The sequence below is a fragment of the Salmo salar genome, chromosome ssa20, assembly GCF_905237065.1.
Source record: "Salmo salar chromosome ssa20, Ssal_v3.1, whole genome shotgun sequence".
NCBI classification, from domain to species: domain Eukaryota; kingdom Metazoa; phylum Chordata; class Actinopteri; order Salmoniformes; family Salmonidae; genus Salmo; species Salmo salar.
The window spans coordinates 30,909,023-30,930,669 of NC_059461.1; the positions used below are offsets into that span (position 1 = coordinate 30,909,023).

General features: G+C 43.7%; 1 protein-coding gene across 2 annotated transcripts in view; it reads left to right on the top strand.

Annotated features, from left to right (window-relative positions):
• Positions 1-21,615, top strand: part of LOC106580416 (ras GTPase-activating-like protein IQGAP1) — an 83,993-nt gene extending 62,378 nt beyond the window's left edge. For both annotated transcript variants that reach the window (XM_014161454.2, XM_014161455.2), the window contains exons 28-38: positions 428-512; positions 737-969; positions 4,632-4,764; positions 6,263-6,365; positions 9,630-9,771; positions 17,639-17,726; positions 17,910-18,122; positions 18,241-18,401; positions 18,669-18,812; positions 19,877-19,985; positions 20,764-21,615. In XM_014161454.2, coding sequence (XP_014016929.1) covers positions 428-512; positions 737-969; positions 4,632-4,764; positions 6,263-6,365; positions 9,630-9,771; positions 17,639-17,726; positions 17,910-18,122; positions 18,241-18,401; positions 18,669-18,812; positions 19,877-19,985; positions 20,764-20,877 — 1,525 coding nt within the window. In that variant the 3' untranslated portion in view covers positions 20,878-21,615. The remainder of the gene's footprint in view (positions 1-427; positions 513-736; positions 970-4,631; positions 4,765-6,262; positions 6,366-9,629; positions 9,772-17,638; positions 17,727-17,909; positions 18,123-18,240; positions 18,402-18,668; positions 18,813-19,876; positions 19,986-20,763) is intronic.
• Positions 21,616-21,647: the final 32 nt, after the last annotated feature.

Consider the following 21,647-nt stretch of genomic DNA (forward strand, 5'->3'; position numbering starts at 1 on the left):
TCTAAGGCCTGGTTGGAATACTTAAAAAATGCGTCCTTTTTCCTTCCCTGCCTTGGTCAAAAGTAGTGCGCTACAAAGGGCATAGTGTTCCATTTGGGAGGCAACCCCAGTGGTGTGTTAGTGGAAGGGTAGACAAAACAGTGCTTAGAGAGGCCAGAGGGTTACAACCCATCCATGTTACAAAGCTACTGGTTTAGACAACTGTTGAATCCCCACTCTGCAGTGCTCAGTATACTCCACAGGGGGGCACCACAGTTATTTTATACAACAGACTAAAATACACCCATCATTTTCTGAAATGGTCATGGTCCCCTGCATTTTATGTTGATGCGCCCCATCATTTGTGCATCAATTCACTATGTTGTGTATATTTTTAATGCATGCTGGTTTCACATCTTGTCCATGTTTTTTGTTGTTGTGCATGTAGCTATGGCATGAGGTACGTTGCAAAGGTCCTGAAAAATTCACTTCATGAAAAGTTCCCAGATGCTACAGAGGATGAGTTGTTGAAGGTGAATGTTCTCTCCTTTGCCATTCATACACCTTTCGTTCATGTTGCTGATATTGGTTTGGTAATATCAAGTTCCTTTAGTGTTCCCTGACACTGTAGTCCCCATGCAGATATTCAGAAACTCCAGTTTGTACTGATTAATACAGGTCTTTATGACAGCGCTTTGTGATGCCATGAAGCTATGTTTAACTGAGTGTGTGTGTGTGTGTGTGTGTCGGCTGTCAGATTGTAGGGAACCTGCTGTACTACCGCTATATGAACCCAGCCATAGTGGCTCCGGACGGCTTCGACATCATAGACATGTCAGCCGGAGGTCAGCTCCACTCTGACCAGCGTCGCAACCTGGGCTCCGTGGCCAAGATGCTGCAGCACGCCGCCGCCAACAAGCTGTTCGAGGGAGAGAATGCCCACATGACCCCCATGAACAACTACATCTCCCAGACCTACCAGAAGTTCAGGTGAGAGTAAATATCTACAACTCCCAAGCCTTTTGGCTGAGGTTCAGTTAAGATGGGTCTGGGAGTTATAGTTTTCTATCTGCCGGCCCGTTCCGAGATAAAAAAAAATTGCTTATTCACAAGGGTTGGCCTTTGTCTGCGCTATGTGCTGCGCAGACTGTTTACTGCGGCACTTTATCGATATTTATTTGATCTATACATTCCCTCAAATCTCGAAGCTGTGCATCTGATCCTTATTATGGAAAGATGTGTGAACCTCTGTAGTGTCTGGCTCAGGCCGACGCTCGTGAAGAAACAGAACCGCTGCCCCAAAAGAGCTGTTGGCTAGCAGACCTCTGTAGGACTAAAACTGTCACCATGTTTTTAAATATTAAATTCACTCTGAGTAGAACTGCTCCTGAGACTGCCATGTATAGAGGAATGTGCCATCTAATAAAGCAGAAGGGGATGAGATAAGAAAAAGAGCGGGCTTTACCGATAAACGCTAGGGAGGTCAGGGCAGGGTTAAGTTGACATGGGAGCAGAGGTGAGCCAGGAGAAAGAGGAAGTGTCTTTGTGTGAAAGTGCAGTGTCAGCAATGTGTCTTCACTAAAACGCAATACCACACAGACAGAGCGAGAAAGGGACAAAGGCTTGTGTTCCCTGAATTCTCTGCCCCGACCTCTTACATTATTGACTTATCTTTACTGGAAATCAGTTTGAACTCCAGCCGCTACTAAAAAAGCAAAGACAAAACCGTAATTACACAGGATATGTTTTGTCTTTTAAAGGGAAGTTCTGCCACTTTTCAACCTCACTCAGTATCTTCAACACCATGCTAGTCTCTACATACAGTGCTGCTTGAAAGTATGTGAATCCTACAGGGCTGGTCATTCTTTTGCTATAAAATATTAAAATAAACATAAAATCCTTATCTAAACTCCAATTCGTAATAAATACATTCCAAGTAAATGACACACAAAATAAATGATATTTTCTTTATTTAACAGAAACTTTGATGTGTGCAAGATTTGATGTGTGCAGAAATGTGAACCCCTTCAGTCAATAGCTTTTGGCACCTCGATTAGCAGCGATAACTTGGAGTAAATGTCTCCTATAGCCAGTAATCAGTCTCTGACATCTGTTTCGAGGGATTTTTGTCCACTCCTCCTTACAGAACTCAGCTAATTGAGTGAGGTTTGAGGGGTGTCTGGCATGAACTGCCCTCTTCAGGTCCAGCCACAGCATCTCGATTGGATTTAAGTCAGGACTTTGACTTGGCCAATCCAAAACACCAATTTTCTTTCTCCGGAGCCATTCTTTGGTAGATTTGCTTGAATGCTTTGGGTTGTTGTCTTGTTAGAAGACCCATTTTGACTGATGGCCTGACGTTCTGTTCAAGAATCTCCTGGTTTGACTCAGAATTCATGGTTCCCTTAGTGATGTGGAGTCGTCCAGGTCCAGAGGAGGAGAAGCAGCTCCAGATCTTGACATTCCCACCACCATGCTTGACTGTTGGGATAAGGTCCTTTTGGTAGTAGGCAGTGTTGGGTTTTTGACAAACATAGCGGTGTTGATTGTGACCAAAAAAGGTCGATTTTGGACTCATCGGTCCAGAGAATGGACTTCCAGAAACCTTCAGGTTTGTCCAGGTGGTCTCTGGCAAAGTTAAGATGGGCAGTTTAGTTATTTTTTGACAGCAGAGGCTTCTTCCTAGCAACCCTCCCATTAATTGCATTTTGATTCAGTGTTCTTCTTATTGTTGAAGCATGCACAGTTACCTGAGATGCAGCAAGGGAGGTCTGCAAATCTCTACAAGTTATGTTTGGGTTGGCTTTTACCTGATTTATTATTGCTCTTGGGGATATTTTGGAAGAGCATCCACTTCTAGGCTGAGTTGCTGTCATGTTAAATGCTCTCCATTTGTAAATGATTTTCCTCACAGTGGACTGATGGAGCTCAAATCTTTTTGAGATGATTTTATAACCTTCCCCAGACTGATGTGCTCTCACTACCCTCGTCCTGATGTCCTCTGAGATCTCCTTTCCTCTCTGCATGGTGTGCTTTGCATTCACCTGGATGGGTAAACACCAAACTGACCAGGTTTCTTATCTCTATTTATCAGAGTCCCGTCCAAACTCTTTCCTAAAGATCTCTCCTTTGATTGGTTCATTTGGTACCCAATTATTAACCCACCTGATTCTGTTTACCTACTTGATTTAACTAATGCAACTTGGGGTTCACTTATTTTTGCACCAGCACCAATTCCTTTTTAATTTTGTTTTTCTACTACACGCATGATTTCCTCTACATTAACATATGGTATTGGTAAACATTAACCTGTTATGTCAGATCAAAAATACTTGTTCTGATTAAATTAAGATTTTATGGTAAAAACGTAAAAAATCTGTAATTGCACAAGGTGTTCACATACTTTTAAGCAGCACTGTATGTGAAAACGGCCTTAATGTTTTTGTTTATTGGCTAGATATCAGACATCTTTGATAATACACTAGTACATGACCAATAGCATGTGGACACCTGCTCGTCGAACAGTCTCCTTCCAAAATCATAAGCATTAATATGGAGTTGGTCCCCCCTTTGCTGCTATAACAGCCTCTACTAGACCTGGCTCGCAGTTGGCGTTCCAGTTCATCCCAAAGGTGTTCGATGGAGTTGAGGTCAGGGCTCTGTGCAGGCCAGTCAAGTTCTTCCACACTGATCTCGACAAAACATTTCTGTATGGACCTCTCTGTGCACAGGGGCTTTGTCACCTGAAACAGGAAAGGGCCTTCCCCAAACTGTTGCCACAAAGTTGGAAGCACAGAATCGCCTAGAATGCCATTGTCTGCTGCTTCACTGGAATTAAGGGGCCTAGCCCGAATCATGAAAAACAGCCCCAGAACATTTTTCCTCCTCCTCCAAACTTTACAGTTGGCACTATGCATTCGGGCAGGTAGCATTTTCCTGGCATCAGCCAAACCCAGATTAGTCTGTCGGACTGCCAGATGGTGAACCGTGATTCATCACTCCAGAGAACGCATTTCCACTGCTCCGGAGTCCAATGGCGGTGAGATTTACACCACTCCAGCTGACGCTAGGCATCATTGCACATCGTGTTTCTTAGGCGTGTGTGCGGCTGCTCGGCCATGGAAACCCATTTCATGAAGCTACCGACGAACAGTTATTTTGCTGACGTTGCTTCCGGAGGCAGTTTGGAACTCGGTAGTGAGTGTTGCAACCGAGGACAGACGATTTTTACACACTTCAGCACTCGGCGGTCCAGTTCTGTGAGCTTGAGTGGCCTACCACTTCACGGCTGAGCTGTTGTTCCTACACGTTTCAACTTCTCCATAACAGCACTTACAGTTGACCGGGGCTGCTCTAGCAGGGCAGACATTTTACGAACTGACTTGTTGGAAAGGTGGCATCCTATGATGGTGTCACATTGAAAGTCACTGAGCTCTTCCACTGCCAATGTTAGTCTGTGGAGATTGCATGGCGGTGTGCGCGATTTTATACACCTGTCAGCAACGGGTGTGGCTAAAATAGTCGATTCCACATACTTTTGTATAAATAGTGTTTCATCAGAGATGGTGAATGATTTTACTACTACCCTTTTTGTCCAGTAATCTTCCTGGTGAGGTAAAAAACCAACAGAATGCTTTGATCCTGTCTTTCAGGGTGTTTTTCCAGGCAGCGTGTGACGTCCCTGAGCCGGAGGAGAAGTTTAACGTGGATGAGTACTCTGACATGGTGACTCTGTGCAAGCCTGTCATCTACATCTCTATAGATGAGATCATCAACACACATTCGGTAAGCCCAGACTGTCTGTGCATCCCAAATGGCACCCTATTCCCTTTATAGTGCACTACATTTGGCCAGAGCGCTATGGGCCCTGGTTAAAGTAGTGCCCTATATAGGGAATAAAGTGCCATTTGGGACAAGACCTTGGACTCTCTCCTATTCCTTCCCCCTCTCCTAGTCTCCCTCTCCATCTCTCTCTCTCCTTTTCCTTCCCCCTCTCTTCTAGTCTCCCTCTTCCCATCTCTCTCCTTTTCCTCCCCCCTCTCTTCTAGTCTCCCTCTTCCCATTGCTCTCTCCTTTTCCTTCCCCCTCTCTTCTAGTCTCCCTCTTCCCATCTCTCTCTCTCCTTTTCCTTCCCCCTCACTTCTAGTCTCCCTCTTCCCATCGCTCTCTCCTTTTCCTTCTCCCTCTCCATCTCTCTCTCTCCTTTTCCTACCCCCTCTCTTCTAGTCTCCCTCTTCCCATCGCTCTCTCCTTTTCCTTCCCCCTCTCTTCTAGTCTCCCTCTTCCCATCTCTCTCTCTCCTTTTCCTTCCCCCTCACTTCTAGTCTCCCTCTTCCCATCGCTCTCTCCTTTTCCTTCTCCCTCTCCATCTCTCTCTCTCCTTTTCCTTCCCCCTCTCTTCTAGTCTCCCTCTTCCCATCGCTCTCTCCTTTTCCTTCCCCCTCTCTTCTAGTCCCTCTCCATCTCCTGGGTATGAGAGGGGTGATGGTGACAGGGAGGACATCAGAGGTTCTCATAGCCAAATGTCTCAGATGTTGACATCCTTTTTGGCGTCGTTAGTTTCACTCTCTGCTCACCTCACCCACATGGCTTACAAGCACAACAATGGACATGATGTGCATTATACCCCACTGACAGACATGCTCAGCTTTTATCTTGCAGTTACAGAGTTTAGGATTTCCTTACTGCAACTTTGACACGCACACACACACACACACACACACACACACACACACACACACACACACACACACACACACACACACACACACACACACACACAGTAATAAACAGAGAATACTATATTTTACAGTAAAGTCTCAATACATGAACGAAATACATCCCCAAGGAGGATGAGATGAATGGAGGAAGGGACGGATGGATGACCCCCCCCAGCACAGCTGTGTCCATTGCCATAGGAAGGCAATGAACGTCCTGTCATTATCAATCTCCACGTAAGGAGGAAGAGAGGACTGAGCTTGGTATTACTGCAGAGCTGTGCTAGGAGGGGGTCTAAGAGGGGATCATCTATCTGTCCTTTCCTCCATTCATCTCATCCTCCTTGGGGATGTATTTCGTTCATGTATTGAGACTTTACTGTAAATAGTATTCTTTGTTTATTACTGCGTGTCTGTGTGTGTGTGTCGCCCTGTCTATAAAGACAGGGCGAACATCAAACTGTTATCACACACAGCATACATACAGTGTGGGCTGGAGAGGCCTAGTCTTGGAGGAGTGTGTGTCTGACATAATCCACCTTTGTGGTGTTCTGTGTGTGTCCTAGCTAGTGTTGGAGCACCTGGAAGCAATCTCCCCTGACCACAACGACCTGCTGCATGAGCTGTTGCAGGACCTCGGGGACATGCCTGATGTGGAGGCACTGCTGGGTACCACAGACACCCCTACACCCTCGCCCTGCTTCCTACACCCCTCGCCCTGCTTCCTACACTCCTCGCCCTGCTTCCTACACCCCTCGCCCTGCTTCTTTCACCACCCACACTGCTTCCTACACCCCCACACTATACCTCCTACACCCCTCAGTTCACCTTCATCCCTGCCTCCCAGACACCCAACGTTATACAGTACCAGTCAAAAGTTTGGACACATCTACTCATTCCAGGGTTTTTCTTCATTTCTACATTGTAGAATATTAGTGAGGACATCAAAGCTATGAAATAATGCATATGGAATCATGTGGTACCCCAAAAAGTGTTAAACAAATACAAATATATTTTATATTTGAGATTCTTAAAAGTAGCCACCCTTTACCTTGATGACAGCTTTGCACACTCACACTCATTCTCACAACCAGCTTCATGAGATAGTCACCTGGAATGCATTTTAATTAACCTCTAGGGGCTAGGGGGCAGTATTTTCACGGCCGGATGAAAAACGTACCCAATTTAAACAGGTTACTACTCTGGCCCAGAAAATAGAATATGCATATTATTAGTAGATTTGAATAGAAAACACTCTGACGTTTCTAAAACTGTTTGAATGGTGTCTGTGAGTATAACAGAACTCATATGGCAGGCAAAAAACCTGAGAAAAATATGAATCAGGAAGTGGGAGAATTTAGAAATGTAGTTTTTGTTTTGAATCCCTTGAAAAACTACAGTGACATAGGATTAACGTTACACCTCCTAACTCTTCCATTGGCTGTCAACAATCTTTAGGAACTGGTTTCAACCGTCAGCTGTTACCGGGGCAGATCATTTTGGCTCAGTCAATCATTGGCCAGTCTGAGGAGAGGTGTCTTATGATGCGTGACGTCATCATTTTTATATTTTTCTTCTGGGATGAATAGCTATTGCCGGTTGTAAAATTATTGCAATTTTACGTAAAAAAATACCCTAAAGGATTGATTGTAAACATAGTTTGACGTGTTTCTACAAACGGTAATGGAACTTTGAACATTTCGTCTATGGATTTGCATCCACACCACATGGCATTGTAAAGTGTTCTGGATGGGTCAACAAAACGGACGTATTTGGACATAAATGATGGACTTTGCAGAACAAATGAACATTTCTTGTGGAAGTGGGTGCCCATCCGAGTGCATTCCGCCGAAGATCAGCAAAGGTAAGTAAATATTTCGAACATATTGTTAGAGATTTGTCGACGCCGTGGTTGTAGGCTAACTGTATAGCTTAGCATTGAAGGCTAAGTTCTGTACTCAGAATATTGAACAATGTGCTTTTTCCGTAACGTTATTTTGAAATCTGACAAAGTGGTTGCATAAAGGAGTAGATTATCTCTAATTCTTTAAATAATTGTTATACATTTTTTCAACGTTTATGAGTTCTTCCGTAAATTAAATGTGCCTATTCACTGGAAGTTATGTGGAGAAAACATTTTCTGAACGTCACGCGCCAATGGGTTTTTGGATATAAATATAAACTTGATCGAACAAAAAATGCATGTATTGTCTAACATGATGTCCTAGGAGTGTCATCTGATGAAGATTGTCAAAGGTTAGTGCTTAATTTTAGCTGTATATCTGGTTTTGTGATGGCTATCGTGCTTGGAAAATTTTTTTTTTTTTTTTTTGCTGAGGTGCTTTGCTAAAATAATCTAATGTTTTGCTTTCACCGTAAAGCCTTTTTGAAATCGGACAATGTGATTGGATTAACGAGTAGAGTATCTTTAAAATGCCGTATAATACTTGAATTTTAATTTTGAGATTATTTTGTTTTGAATATCGCGCCGTGCTATCTCACTGGTTGTTGTCCAACCAATCCCGTTATTGGGATTGTATCCTCAAGAGGTTGGTGTCCTTGTTAAAAGTGAATTTGTGAAATTTCTTTCCTTCTTAATGCTCTTGAACTATTCAGTTGTGTTGTGACAAGGGGTGGTATACAGAAGATAGCCCAATTTGGTAAAAGACTAAGTCCATATTATGGCAAGAACAGCTATAAGCAAAGACAAACGACAGTCTATTTTTATTTATTTAACTTTTATTTAACTAGGCAAATCAGTTAAGAACAAATTCTTATTTTACAATGACGGCCTACCCCGGCCAAACCTTCTGCTAACCTGGACGACGCTGAGCCAATTGTGCGCCGCCCTATGGGACTATCATTACTTTAAGACATGAAGGTCACTCAATTCGGAAAATGTCAAGAACTTTTAATGTTTCTTCAAGTGCAGTCGCAAAAACCATCAAGCGCTATGATGAAACTGGCTCTCATGAGGACCGCCACAGGAAAGGAAAACCCAGAGTTACCTCTGGTGCAGAGGATAAGTTCATTAGAGTTACCAGCCTCAGAAAATGCTGCCCAAATAAATGCTTCAAAGTCCAACTAACAGACACATCACAACATCAACTGTTCAGAGAAGACTGCGTGAATCAGGCCTTCATGGTCGCATTGCTGCAAACAAACCACTACTAAAGGACACCAATAAGAAGAAAAGACTTGCTTGGGCCAAGAAACACAAGCAATGGACATTAGACCGGTGGAAATCTGTCCTTTGGTCTGATGAGTCCAAATTTGAGATTTTTCGTTCCAACCGTCATGTCTTTGAGATGCAGAGTAGATGAACGGATTATCTCCGCATGTGTAGTTCCCACCGTGAAACATGGAAGAGGAGGTGTGCTGGTGTGGGGGTGCTTTGCTGGTGACACTGTCAGTGATTTTATTTAGAATTCTCTGCGCACTTAACCAGCATGGCTACCACAGCATTCTGCAGCGATACGCCATCCCATCTGGTTTGCGCTTAGTGGGACTATCATTAGTTTTTCAACAGAACAATGACCTAACACACTTTCAAGCTATGTAAGGGCTATTCGACCAAGAAGGAGAGTGATGGAGTGCTCCATCAGATGACCCGACCTCAACCCAATTGAGATGGTTTGGGATGAGTTGGACCATAGAGAGAAGGAAAAGCAGCCAACAAGCGCTCGGTATATGTTGGAACTCCTTCAAGACTGTTGGAAAAGCATTCCAGGTGAAGCTGGTTGAGAGAATGCAAAAGTGTGCAAAGCTGTCAAGGCAAAAGGTGGCTACTTTGAAAAATCTAAAATATATTTTGATTTGTTTAACTATTCTTTTGGTTTTTGGTTCTCCACTGGGACTGACAAAAGTACACATTAGCTCTCATACCAGGAACCAGCCTGCAGGGATAGCTAAACTTATTTCTCTGTTTTTCAGGTGAAGGGGTGGTGGATCCTAACAACCCCAACAAGGAGAGCACCCTGAGTCAGCTGGCAAAGACTCAGATCTCCCTCAGCCTCACTAACAAGTTTGAGCTGCTGGAGGGCGATGACAAGGACACGAAAGGCCTGATGATGAAGTAAGACACTGGATTCGTCCCAAATGGCACCCTATTTCACTAAAACATAGGAAATAGGGTTCCATTTGAGACATATTGCTATGAACAATCTACTCATTATTTACTCTTCATTATGGAAGCCCATTAAAATCCCCATAAAGTTAAACACACACATGGGAGGACTGCACAGTGAGAGGTTTTGTACTGAGCGAGCCAAAGAAGCCAGAAGAAACAGTTTAAATGTGTTTGACGTTCCAGTAGGTTTGAAAATAACAGAAAAGCTGGCACACTGAATATGCTCCCAATTACCACTTTTATTGACAGCGTCGTGACCTGACAAAGATCCTTGTGGATCGAAACGTTGTCAATAAAGGTGGTAAGTATGAGCATATTCAGTGTGCCGGCCTTTCTGTGCTTTTCAAGTTTCATTAACCCAGCACCTAGGGTGTGGTATGACCACAAACTGTTCTATAGATGTTCTAGTAGGTACATACATAAATAACCACAGTGGCTATCGCTCAGTGACAGCTCTATGTGCTCTTTCCTGCTCCACTATCACTTCCTATCCTGCCAGGAAGAGGTTTAGTGGCCAGGGTTATCTTGCTCATGGACCTGCTCATTTTAGATAATGTATTATGCTTCTTTGAGGAAAAGGCTGTGTGTTTAAAAGATGGTTTCTGTTCTGCTGATGTGACTGTGCTCATCATGTTTCCTGTGACATGAACACCAATCCAGCCAGTCACAACTGATCATGTGGTCAAGCAAAACTCCTGGCTCTACCTATGATACTATACATGGCAGCTCTGTTCATCTGACCTACAGTAGTTGAGGTGAGAAGCCATGTTAGGGCTCTGTTGTGTCTCAGTCTCTGTGTCACTGTGGTCCTGGCCAGTGTCGAGCCAGCATGCACTGGGGCAGGAAATGGGAAGTGTGACTGAGTGGCGTCATGTCCTACTGCAGGGTCAGTGAATGGGACAATGGGACAGTGACGCGTTTGTGTGTTAACACAGCTAAATGTTTCCTCTCCCCCAGAACCTAGAGAAGCCAGAGCTCAACACACTGCCAATTATTTTCAAACCAAATCAACAAGCCTTTGAAAAACAGCAGTCACGTACTGTAACAGCTAGCCAGTATGAGGCCAATGTTTCAGCTACACTGTTTTGTTAAAATTACATTAATCCCACATATTGTACACAATCACCCAGTCAGTGCTAGGGTTGAAGGGCGGGAACCTGGTTACCGAGATTTTCGGGGATTTATCGCCCAAAACCACTCCATTTTCCCCGGATGAATAACTGCGAGAAACCGATAAGTTATTTATATGAACAGCATGACGTGATATGGAACTGTTAAATTATATGCAATGTATAAATGTGGCTTCTCTACGGCCTCTACATGATGAATCATCAACGCTTATCTATCCAAAATAGATTATCCTGTTCTAGATCGACTATAGCCCTATACAGTGCATTGCATTCTGAAAGTATTCAGAACAGTTGACTTTTTCCACATTCTATTATAGCCTTATTCTACAATGGATTCAATAGTTTTTTCCCTCACCAATCTACACACAATACCCCATAATGACAAAGCAAAAACAGGTTTTTAGAAATTTTTGCAAATGTATTAAAAATAAAATTGTGAAATATCACATTTACATAAGTATTCAGACCCTTTAATCAGTACTTTGTTGAAGCACCTTTGGCAGCGATTACAGCCTTGAGTCTTCTTGGGTATGACGCTACAAGCTTGGTACACCTGTATTTGGAGTTTCTCCTATTCTTCTCTGCAGACCCTCTCAAACTCTGTCAGGTTGGATGGGGAGAGTCGCTGCACAGCTATTTTCAGGTCTCTCCAGAGATGTTCAAGTCCGGGCTCTGGCAGGGCCACAAAAGAACATTCAGAGACTTGTCCCGAAGCCACTCCTGTGTTGTCTTGGCTGTGTGCTTAGGGTCGTTGTCCTGTTGGAAGGTGAACCTTGCCCCAGTCTAAGGTCCTGAGCGCTCTGGAGCAGGTTTTCATCAAGGATCTCTCTGTACTTTGCTCCGTTCATCTTTCCCTCGATCCTGACTAGTCTGCCAGTAACTGCCACTTAGAAAAGATTCTCACAGCATGATGCTGCCACCACCATGCTTCACCGTAGGGATGGTGCCAGGTTTCCTCCAGACGTGACGCTTGGCATTCAGGCCAAAGAGTTCAATCTTGGTTTCATCAGACCAGAGAATCTTGTTTCTCATTGTCTGAGAGTCTTTAGGTGCCTTTTGGCAAACTCCAACCGGGCTGTTGAAAGTGAGGAAGGAATGAAGCAACAATAGAGAAAGAGGAGGTAGGCTAATAACAATAAGGGAAATATTATGAAAGGTGTAATATGAGTCAGCCTACTAATTATACAAATAGGCCATATTATATTCAGATTCGCTAGCCTATACTTGTAACTTGTGCTGCACCAGAATTGCATGTTCTCTCCCTGCTTTATCATGGTTTGAACGATGTGTGTAATTCCAGTCATATAATACAATACGGTAATACTGTTCACACTCAAAGATTAGCCTGCTGGAGCTAGTTTAATTTATTTACCCAGGAGAGTATTTAGCTAGCTACACATATATATATTTACCCAGGAGAGTATTTAGCTAGCTACACACATATATATATACACAAAAGTAAACTCCGCAAAAAAGAAAAGTCCTCTCACTGTCAACTGCGTTTATTTTCAGCAAACTTAACATGTGTAAATATTTGTATGAACATAACAAGATTCAACAACTTAGACATAAACAAGTTCCACAGACATGTGACTAACAGAAATTGAATAATGTGTCCCTGAACAAAGGGGGGAGTCAAAAAGTAACAGTCAGTATCTGGTGTGGCCACCAGCTGCATTAACCTCTCTTGGGTATGTGGGACGTGGCCGTCCCACCTGCGGGACACACTATTCAACAGCCAGTGAAATAGCAGGGCGCCAAATTCAAAACAGCAAAAATCTCATAATTCAAATTTCTCAAACATACAACTATTATAACCCATTTTAAAGATGGACTACTCCTTAATCCAACCACATTGTCCGATTTCAAAAAGGCTTTACGGCGAAAGCATAGCATTAGATTATGTTAGCACATCACCTTGACAAGAAAAACCACACAGCCATTTTCCAAGCAAGGACAGGCGTCACAAAAAACAGAAATACAGCTAAAATGAATCACTAACCTTTCACGATCTTCATCAGATGGCACTCATAGGACTTCATGTTACACAATACATGTATGTTTTGCTCGATAAAGTTCATATTTATATCCAAAAACCCCATTTTACATTGGCGTGTAATGTTCAGAAATGTTTTGCCTCCCAAAACTTCCGGTGAATGAGCACATCAATTTACAGAAATACTCATCATAAACGTTGATAAAATATTAAACTGTAATTCAAAGAATTATAGATACACCTCTCCTTAATGCAACCGCTGTGTCAGATTTCAAAAAAACTTTACAGCGAAAGAACACTTTGCAATAATCTGAGTACAGCGTTCAGACACGAAACCAAACCCGCCATTTTGTGGAGTCAATAAAACTCAGAAATAATATTATAAATATTCACTTACCTTTGATGATCTTCATCAGAATGCACTCCCAGGAATCTCAGGTCCACAATAAATGTTTTGTTTTGTTCGATAAAGTCCATCATTTATGTCCAAATACCTCCTTTTTGTTTGAGCGTTCAGTCCACTACTCCAAGTGCAGGAAGCACGCAAAAATGTCACGACGAAAAGTCAAAAGTCCTATTTACGTTCGTAGAAATATGTCAAACGATGTATAGCATCAATCTTTAGCATGTTTTCAACATAAATCTTCAGTAATATTCCAACCGGACAATTCCAATGTCTTCAGAAAAGAAAAGAAACACAGCTCACACTCACGTGAGTGCGCGCCTCTGAGCTCATGCCCGCCTCTGAGCTCATGCCATTCTCTCAGTCATCTGACTCCAGGCCCTCTCGTTCGCTCAATATTCACAGTAGAAGCATGAAACAACGTTCTAAAGACTGTTGACATCTAGTGGAAGCCTTAGGAAGTGCAAAATGAACCCTAAGTCACTGTATAGGCAATAGGCAATCACTTGAAAAAACTACAACCCTCAGATTTCCCACTTCCTGGTTGGATTTTTCTCAGGTTTCTGCCTGCCATATGAGTTCTGTTATACTCAGACATCATTCAAACAGTTTTAGAAACTTCAGAGTGTTTTCTATCCAAATCTACTAATAATATGCATATCCTACCTTCTGAGCCTGAGTAGCAGGCAGTTTAATTTGGGCACGCCTTTCATCCGGATGTCAAAATACTGCCCCCTACCCTAGAGAAGTTAAGTACTGCAGTGCATCTCTTCCTCATGGACTGCACCAGATTTGCCAGTTCTTGCTGTGAGATGTTACCCCACTCTTCCACCAAGGCACCTGCAAGTTCCCGCACATTTCTGGGGGGAATGGCCCTAGCCCTCACCCTCTGATCCAACAGGTCCCAGACGTGCTCAATGGGATTGAGATCCGGGCACTGCAATTTATTGCCCTGGTCACACCTGCAGTCCTCATGCCTCCTTGCAGCATGCCTAAGGCACGTTCACGCAGATGAGCAGGGACCCAGGGCATCTTTCTTTTGGTGTTTTTCAGAGTCAGTAGAAAGGCCTCTTTAGTCTCCTAAGTTTTCATAACTGTGACCTTAATTGCCTACCGTCTGTAAGCTGTTAGTGTCTTAAAACTTGTTGAGGACAGACATTCCGCTAGCCAATATCCAATGGAACAGCGTGGCGCGAAATACAAAAACCTCAAATCCAATCATTTAAATTTTTCAAACATACGACTATTTTACACCATTTTAAAGATACACTTCTCCTTAATCCAACCACATTGTCCGATTTCAAAAAGACTTTACAGCGAAAGCAAAACATTAGATTATGTTAGGAGAGTACATAGACCAAAATAACCACATAGCCATTTTCCAAGCAACCATATATGTCAATAAAACCCAAAACACAGCTAAATGAAGCACTAACCTTTGATGATCTTCTTCAGATGACACTCCTAGGACATTATGTTATACAATACATGTATGTTTTGTTCAATCAAGTTCATATTTATATCCAAAAACAGCTTTTTACATTGGCGCGTGATGTTCAGAAAATGTATTCCCACCAAAAACTCCCGGTGAATTTACAAAAATACTCATCATAAACGTTGACAAAATACATAACAATTATTTTTAAGAATTATAGATACAGAACTCCTTTATGCAACCGCTGTGTCTGATTTTAAAATAGCTTTTCGGCGAAAGCACATTTTTCAATATTCTGAGTACATAGCTCGCCATCACGGCGAGCTACCCGCCAAGTTCGGGGCAACCTAAACTCAGAATTAGTATTAGAAATATTGTATTACCTTTGCTGATCTTCGTCAGAATGCACTCCCAGGACTGCTACTTCCACAAGAAATGTTGTTTTTGTTCGAAATAATCCATAGTTTTATGTCCGCCGTTTTGTTCGTGCGCTCAGGTCACTATCCAAAGGGTAACGCGCGAGCGCAATTCGAGACACAAAAAGTCAAAATGTTCCATTACCGTACTTAGCATGTCAAACGCTGTTTAAAATAAATTTTTATGGTATTTTTAACGTAAAATTGCGATAATATTCCAACCGGACAATAGTGTATTCATTCAAGGAGAAAGAGAAAAAACAGCGTGCTCGCGGGAACGCGCATATCCAATCCCTTTATCCTCAGGCAGACCACTCAGAAACTGAGCTCCTATACTCTGCCCAGAGACAGGAGAAGGCTCAATCCACTTTCTGGAGGCTTTAGACAGCCAATGGAAGCCCTAGAAAGTGCAACGTAACAGCACAGATACTGTAGTTTCGAAAGGGACTAGAAAGAAGAACTACAATTTTCAGATACTACACCTCCTGGTTGACTTTTTCTCAGGTTTTTGCCTGCCATATGAGTTCTGTTATACTCACAGACACCATTCAAACAGTTTTAGAAACTTCAGAGTGTTTTCTATCCAATATAATAATATGCATATTCTCGTTTCTGGGCAAGAGTAGTAACCAGTTTAAATCGGGTACGTTTTTTCATCCGGCCGTGAAAATACTGCCCCCTATCCATATCAGGTTTTAACTTCCGTTCCACAGGTGCATGTTCATTAATTGTTTATTGTTCATTGAACAAGCATGGGAAACAGTGTTTAAACCCTTTACAATGAAGATCTGTGGAGTTATTTGGATTTCTACGAATTATTTTTGAAAGACAGGGTCCTGAAAAAGGGACATTTCTGTTTTTGCTGAGTTTATATGGACACCCTTTCAAATTAGTGGATCTGGCTATTTCAGCCACACACGTTGCAGACAGGTGTATAAAATCGAGCACACAGCCATGCAATCTCCATCGACAACCATTCGCAGTAGAATGGCCTTACTGAAGAGCTCCATGACTTTCAACGTGGCACCGTCATAGGATGCCACCTTTCCAACAAATAAGTTTGCCAAATTTCTGCCCTGCTAGAGCTGCCCCGGTCAACTGTAAGTGCTGTTATTGTGAAGTGGAAACGTCTAGGAGCACAACAGCTCAGCCACAAAGTGGTAAGACAGACAAGCTCACAGAACGGGACCGCCAAGTGCTGAAGCTCGAAGCGCGTAAAAATCGTCTGTCCTCGGTTGCAACACTCTGAGTTCCACATGACCTCTGGAAGCAACGTCAGCAAAATAACTGTTTGTTGGGAGCTTCATGAAATGTGTTTCCATGGCTGAGCAGCTGCACACAAGCCTAAGATCACCATGTGCAATGCCAAGCGTCGGCTGGCGCGGTGTAAAGCTCGCTGCCATTAGACTCTGGAGCAGTGGAAACACGTTCTCTGGAGGGATGAATCACGCCTGATCTGGCAGACCGACAGACAACTCTCGGTTTGGCAGATGCCAGGAGAACGCTACCTGTCCGACTGCATAGTGCCAACTGTAAAGCTTGGTAGAGGAGGAATAATAGTCTGGGGCTGTTTTTCATTGTTCGGGCTAGGCCCCTTAGTTCCAGTGAAGGGAAATCTTAATGCTACAGCATACAATGACATTCTAGAGGATTCTGTGCTTCCAACTTTGTGGCAACACTTTAGGCAAGGCCCTTTCTTGTTTGCAATTGCAATTCCCCCATGCACAAAGCGAGGTCCATACAGAAATGGTTTGTCGAGATCGGTGTGGAAGAACTTTTGACTGGCCTGTACAGAGCCTTGACTTCAACCCCATCGAACACCTTTGGGATGAATTAGAACGCCGATTGCGAGCCAGGCCTAAAGCCTCCACATTAGTGCCCGACCTCACTAATGCTCTTGTGGCTGAATGCCGCGGGGACTTGCTTCCAATGTTCCAACGTCTAGTGGAAAGCCTTCCCTGAAAAGTGGAGGCTGTTATAGCAGCAACGGGGGGACCAACTCCATATTAATGGCAGTGATTTTGGAATGAGATATTCGACAAGCATACTTTTGGTCATGTAATGTACATCTATGGGCCTCTATAGACCTATTTATAATGCTTTTGAATGACACTTCCGGTTTTGGCGGGAAATACCAGGTTACCCGTGAGAAAAGTGGCTTATTCTCGGGATGGAGCATTTGTAAAATACCGGTAAAATATTGAAACCTACTCAGTGCCCTGGCCTGTACAGTATATTATCTGTGTATGATAAGGTTTCATACATAGTGCGTCCCAAACCGCATCCTATTCCTTATATAGTGTGCACTACTTTTGATCATGGCCTGGGGCTGTTGTCAAAAGTATTGCACTACATAGAGAATAGTGGATGTGATGCACATTTGCGATGCAACCTAGGTGATGTTTTCTCTTTCTCTCTGTCTGTCTCTGTCAGAACTAAGAAGCTGATAATGGATGTGATCAGGATCCAGCCAGGAGACACTCTCCCAGAGACCCTGGAGACCCCAGCCTCTGGCCTCCAGGTGACGGCATAATCATGACCCCTAAACCAGCCCAGCACCCCACACCTCAGATACTTTTCTATTAAAGTGGTTTGATTTCCATGCTATGCCCTTTGTGCCATGCAGGAGTGGAAAAGAGCAGTCATGCTAATTTTCCTGTCTGTCTTTGTGTCTGTCTCTCTTCCTACTTGTGCTGTGGTCCAGGAGCGTGAGCATGCTAAGGTGGTGGAGCTGCGTGCAGTGCAGGACGCCCAAGCCCCAGAGGGGCTGAAGAGCAGCCAGGCAGTGCTGGAGGACAGACAGCTGCCTCTAGAGCAGAAGAAGAGGAAGATCCTCCGCAATCTCCGAACCCTGGAGCAGGCTGGCCTCGTCACCACTGGCAACAAGTACCAGGATCTCATCAACGACATCTCCAAGGTACACGAACACAAACAAGCGCAAACACATACACGCGCACACACACACTGATGGCCTTCAGAGTTTGTTGCAGAAAACCCATCTAACCAATCACGTCCCTTTTGTGTGTGATTGACAGGACATTCGTTACCAGAGGCGTTACAGACAGAGGAGGAAGGCGGAGCTAGTGAAGCTCCAGCAGACACTGAGTGCGCTCAACTCAAAGACAGCCTTCTATCAGGACCAGACCAACTACTATGACACTTACATCAGGACCTGCCTTGACAACCTCAACAGGAAGTGAGTGTCCCCTACAAACGGACCCCTCGGCACTAACCATAAGTCTTAGTTAACCTAAAAACATACACTGTACAGGGCCTAGCAAGTCAACAAGGATCTAGGGTCACAGAGGAGGAATTGGTTTGGAATGGGGCCATATGGGCTAGTTTTGAATTACATTGTCATTGCTCTTGTCATGATCAGAGCCCATGGTCCCATTCAAAACTTGATGTGTGCGTGAGTGACTTCCATGCGTGTGTGTGACCTATCTGGTGTGTGTCCCCACAGGAACGCGCGGCGGTCCATCAAGTTGGACAGGAAGGTGGAGGAGAAGGGCAGTAAGAAGTGGAAGCATCAGTCTCTGAAGTACACGGCGGCCCGGCTGCATGAGAAGGGAGTGATCCTGGAGATAGAGGGGCTGCAAACCAACCAGTGAGTGAAGCAGAGTGGAGGACAGCTGGTCCTAGTTAGCTTAGCATTGTGCATGGACATCAGCTTCCCGACGCTGTAGTCGTGTTCATTTGTACAAACCGTTTCAAGCCATTGCAAAATGTTTTAGAATTGAAAACGTTTTGCAACATAAAAGGTTTTACAACGAACAGACAGGATTTTGTGATTTAAGGGGTAGTGTGGTTGAACTAATGTGAACATGGTATTGAATTCTGAGTGAGTTTGTACCATACCAGGTCTCGGTATTGTGGTAGAAGTAGGTTATCCATATTTGACAAGGGGCTCTGCTCCAATACTTTCAGAAATTAATGAGTCTGTCATAGCTTTTACAAATCAGATCAGTGATTATTCCAAAGGAAGGGAGGACAAAAGGATGCATTGGTAAAGTATTGGGACGGGGCCAAGGCCAGGTCTTTGATGTGATGAGTGAGCTGAGTAAGCTCTGTGTGAGACGGGGAGGAAGGAAAAACCTCATTAAGGGGCATTGTCCATACAGACACCCACCGTGTTCTATCTCTCGCTCTCTCTTGCTCTCTCTGTCTTTTTTGTGCTATCCCCACTCTCTCCTTCACTCTTTGTCCCTCTCTCTTTCCCCTCTCCCTCCATCTCTCTGAATACTTGCTCCCGTCTTTCCTGTTTTGGCCAGGCTGTTCCAGCTAGAGTGGCGCTGAGAGCCAAAGTCAGCTCCTGTGGCTCCTCACTGCACTCTGTGGGAGTTCCAGGCTAGGTCAGAGAGGAAACGGAGAGCTAGTATCTAGAAGACAGAGCTACGTCCTCTTTAGAGCCATTTAAAAACACTACACTTTGGCCCAATATCATCAATGCATTTCAGAAAATAAGTACACAAAAAAAAGGATTTCAAAGCATTCTATTTCTGGTCATACTATTTCTCACACAACATTTAAATGTTATTCCAAAACAGGCCTGTCTGACGACGTGACCTGCGGACAATAGCAGGACTAGAGTTGGTTATTATCCAGTCTCTGTATCCTGTATTTTCATTTTGACTCATTATTTCAATCCCATGTTTTTGTATTTTCTCTCAGGTTCAAAAATGTAATGTTTGACATCTCGCCCAGTGAGGAAGTTGGAGACTTTGCGGTGAAGGCCAAGTTTATGGGAGTTGAGATGGAAAAGGTCCAACTCCATTTTCAGGTAATGCTTTTCCCCGGAATTACGATGACTCATATTTGTCACTGACCGTCTGTCTCTGTCCCTGTCTGCAGTATGATAGTTGACTGTCTGTTGTCCCTGTCTGACTGTCTATCTCGGTCCCTGTCTGACTGTCTATCTCGGTCCCTGTCTGACTGGCTATCTCGGTCCCAGTCTGACTGGCTATCTCGGTCCCTGTCTGACTGGCTATCTCGGTCCCTGTCTGACTGGCTATCTCGGTCCCTGTCTGACTGGCTATCTCGGTCCCTGTCTGACTGGCTATCTCGGTCCCTGTCTGACTGGCTATCTCGGTCCCTGTCTGACTGGCTATCTCGGTCCCTGTCTGACTGGCTATCTCGGTCCCTGTCTGACTGGCTATCTCGGTCCCTGTCTGACTGGCTATCTCGGTCCCAGTCTGACTGGCTATCTCGGTCCCTGTCTGACTGGCTATCTCGGTCCCTGTCTGACTGGCTATCTCGGTCCCTGTCTGACTGGCTATCTCGGTCCCTGTCTGACTGGCTATCTCGGTCCCTGTCTGACTGGCTATCTCGGTCCCTGTCTGACTGGCTATCTCGGTCCCTGTCTGACTGTCTATCTCGGTCCCAGTCTGACTGGCTATCTCGGTCCCTGTCTGACTGGCTATCTCGGTCCCTGTCTGACTGGCTATCTCGGTCCCTGTCTGACTGGCTATCTCGGTCCCTGTCTGACTGGCTATCTCGGTCCCTGTCTGACTGGCTATCTCGGTCCCTGGCTGACTGTCTCTGTTTCTGTCCCTGTCTAGGACCTGCTCCAACTTCAGTACGACGGAGTGGCAGTGATGAAGATGTTTGACAAGGCCAAAGTCAACGTCAACCTGCTCATCTTCCTCCTCAACAAGAAGTTCTATGGAAAATAAACCAAATATAGAGGAGGGGTAAAGATAGGGAGGAGGACATGGGTGTGAAAGGATTGTATGCCTTCTGACAAAGCAATGTTTGTTAAAGGAGCCATTGGGATAGGAAGTTTGAATGGTCCGTAACGTGTTATGTATGTCTGACTGAATATGATTTGGTATCGATTTATTGCATGTCTATCCTCAGGCTCACATACACACATCCTCGGGCTGGTGAGCAACAAACACACACAAAGGGTTGTTGGTTTTATGTGATGCCGATTTGATTGATCTTGTATTGTCATGTTATATTTGTTGTTTCATGATTTTGTTTATGTTCAGTTTTCCACTGGGAGATTGTACATGGAATATATATTTTTTTAAGTATATTGTAATGAAATCTACATTTTATATGTAGAAGTTCTATAAAGACAACATTGTTATTGTCACTGAAAAATAAAGTATGTTTGCAACAAGATGTGTACAATGCACTACTGCCTAATAGTCAGAATGGGAGTTTAGACAGTACAATTCCTGTCCAGCTATATACAGTAGCCAGCATGGATTGTCTGGAAGTGGTTAATAATCAGTGTCATTTTAATCCACATACAGTACATTGGGAAGCTGTGCATCTTTTAAAGTCTATTAATGAACATGTATTTCTAGAGTTTCACTGCTTTTACACAATGTACCGTCCAGTATACAATTAAAGAATTTTAATGTTTTAATAAGTTTAATAAAAATAAAAATATATATATATTATTTTCTTGGTCTTTGTTTTAAAGACGAATAGA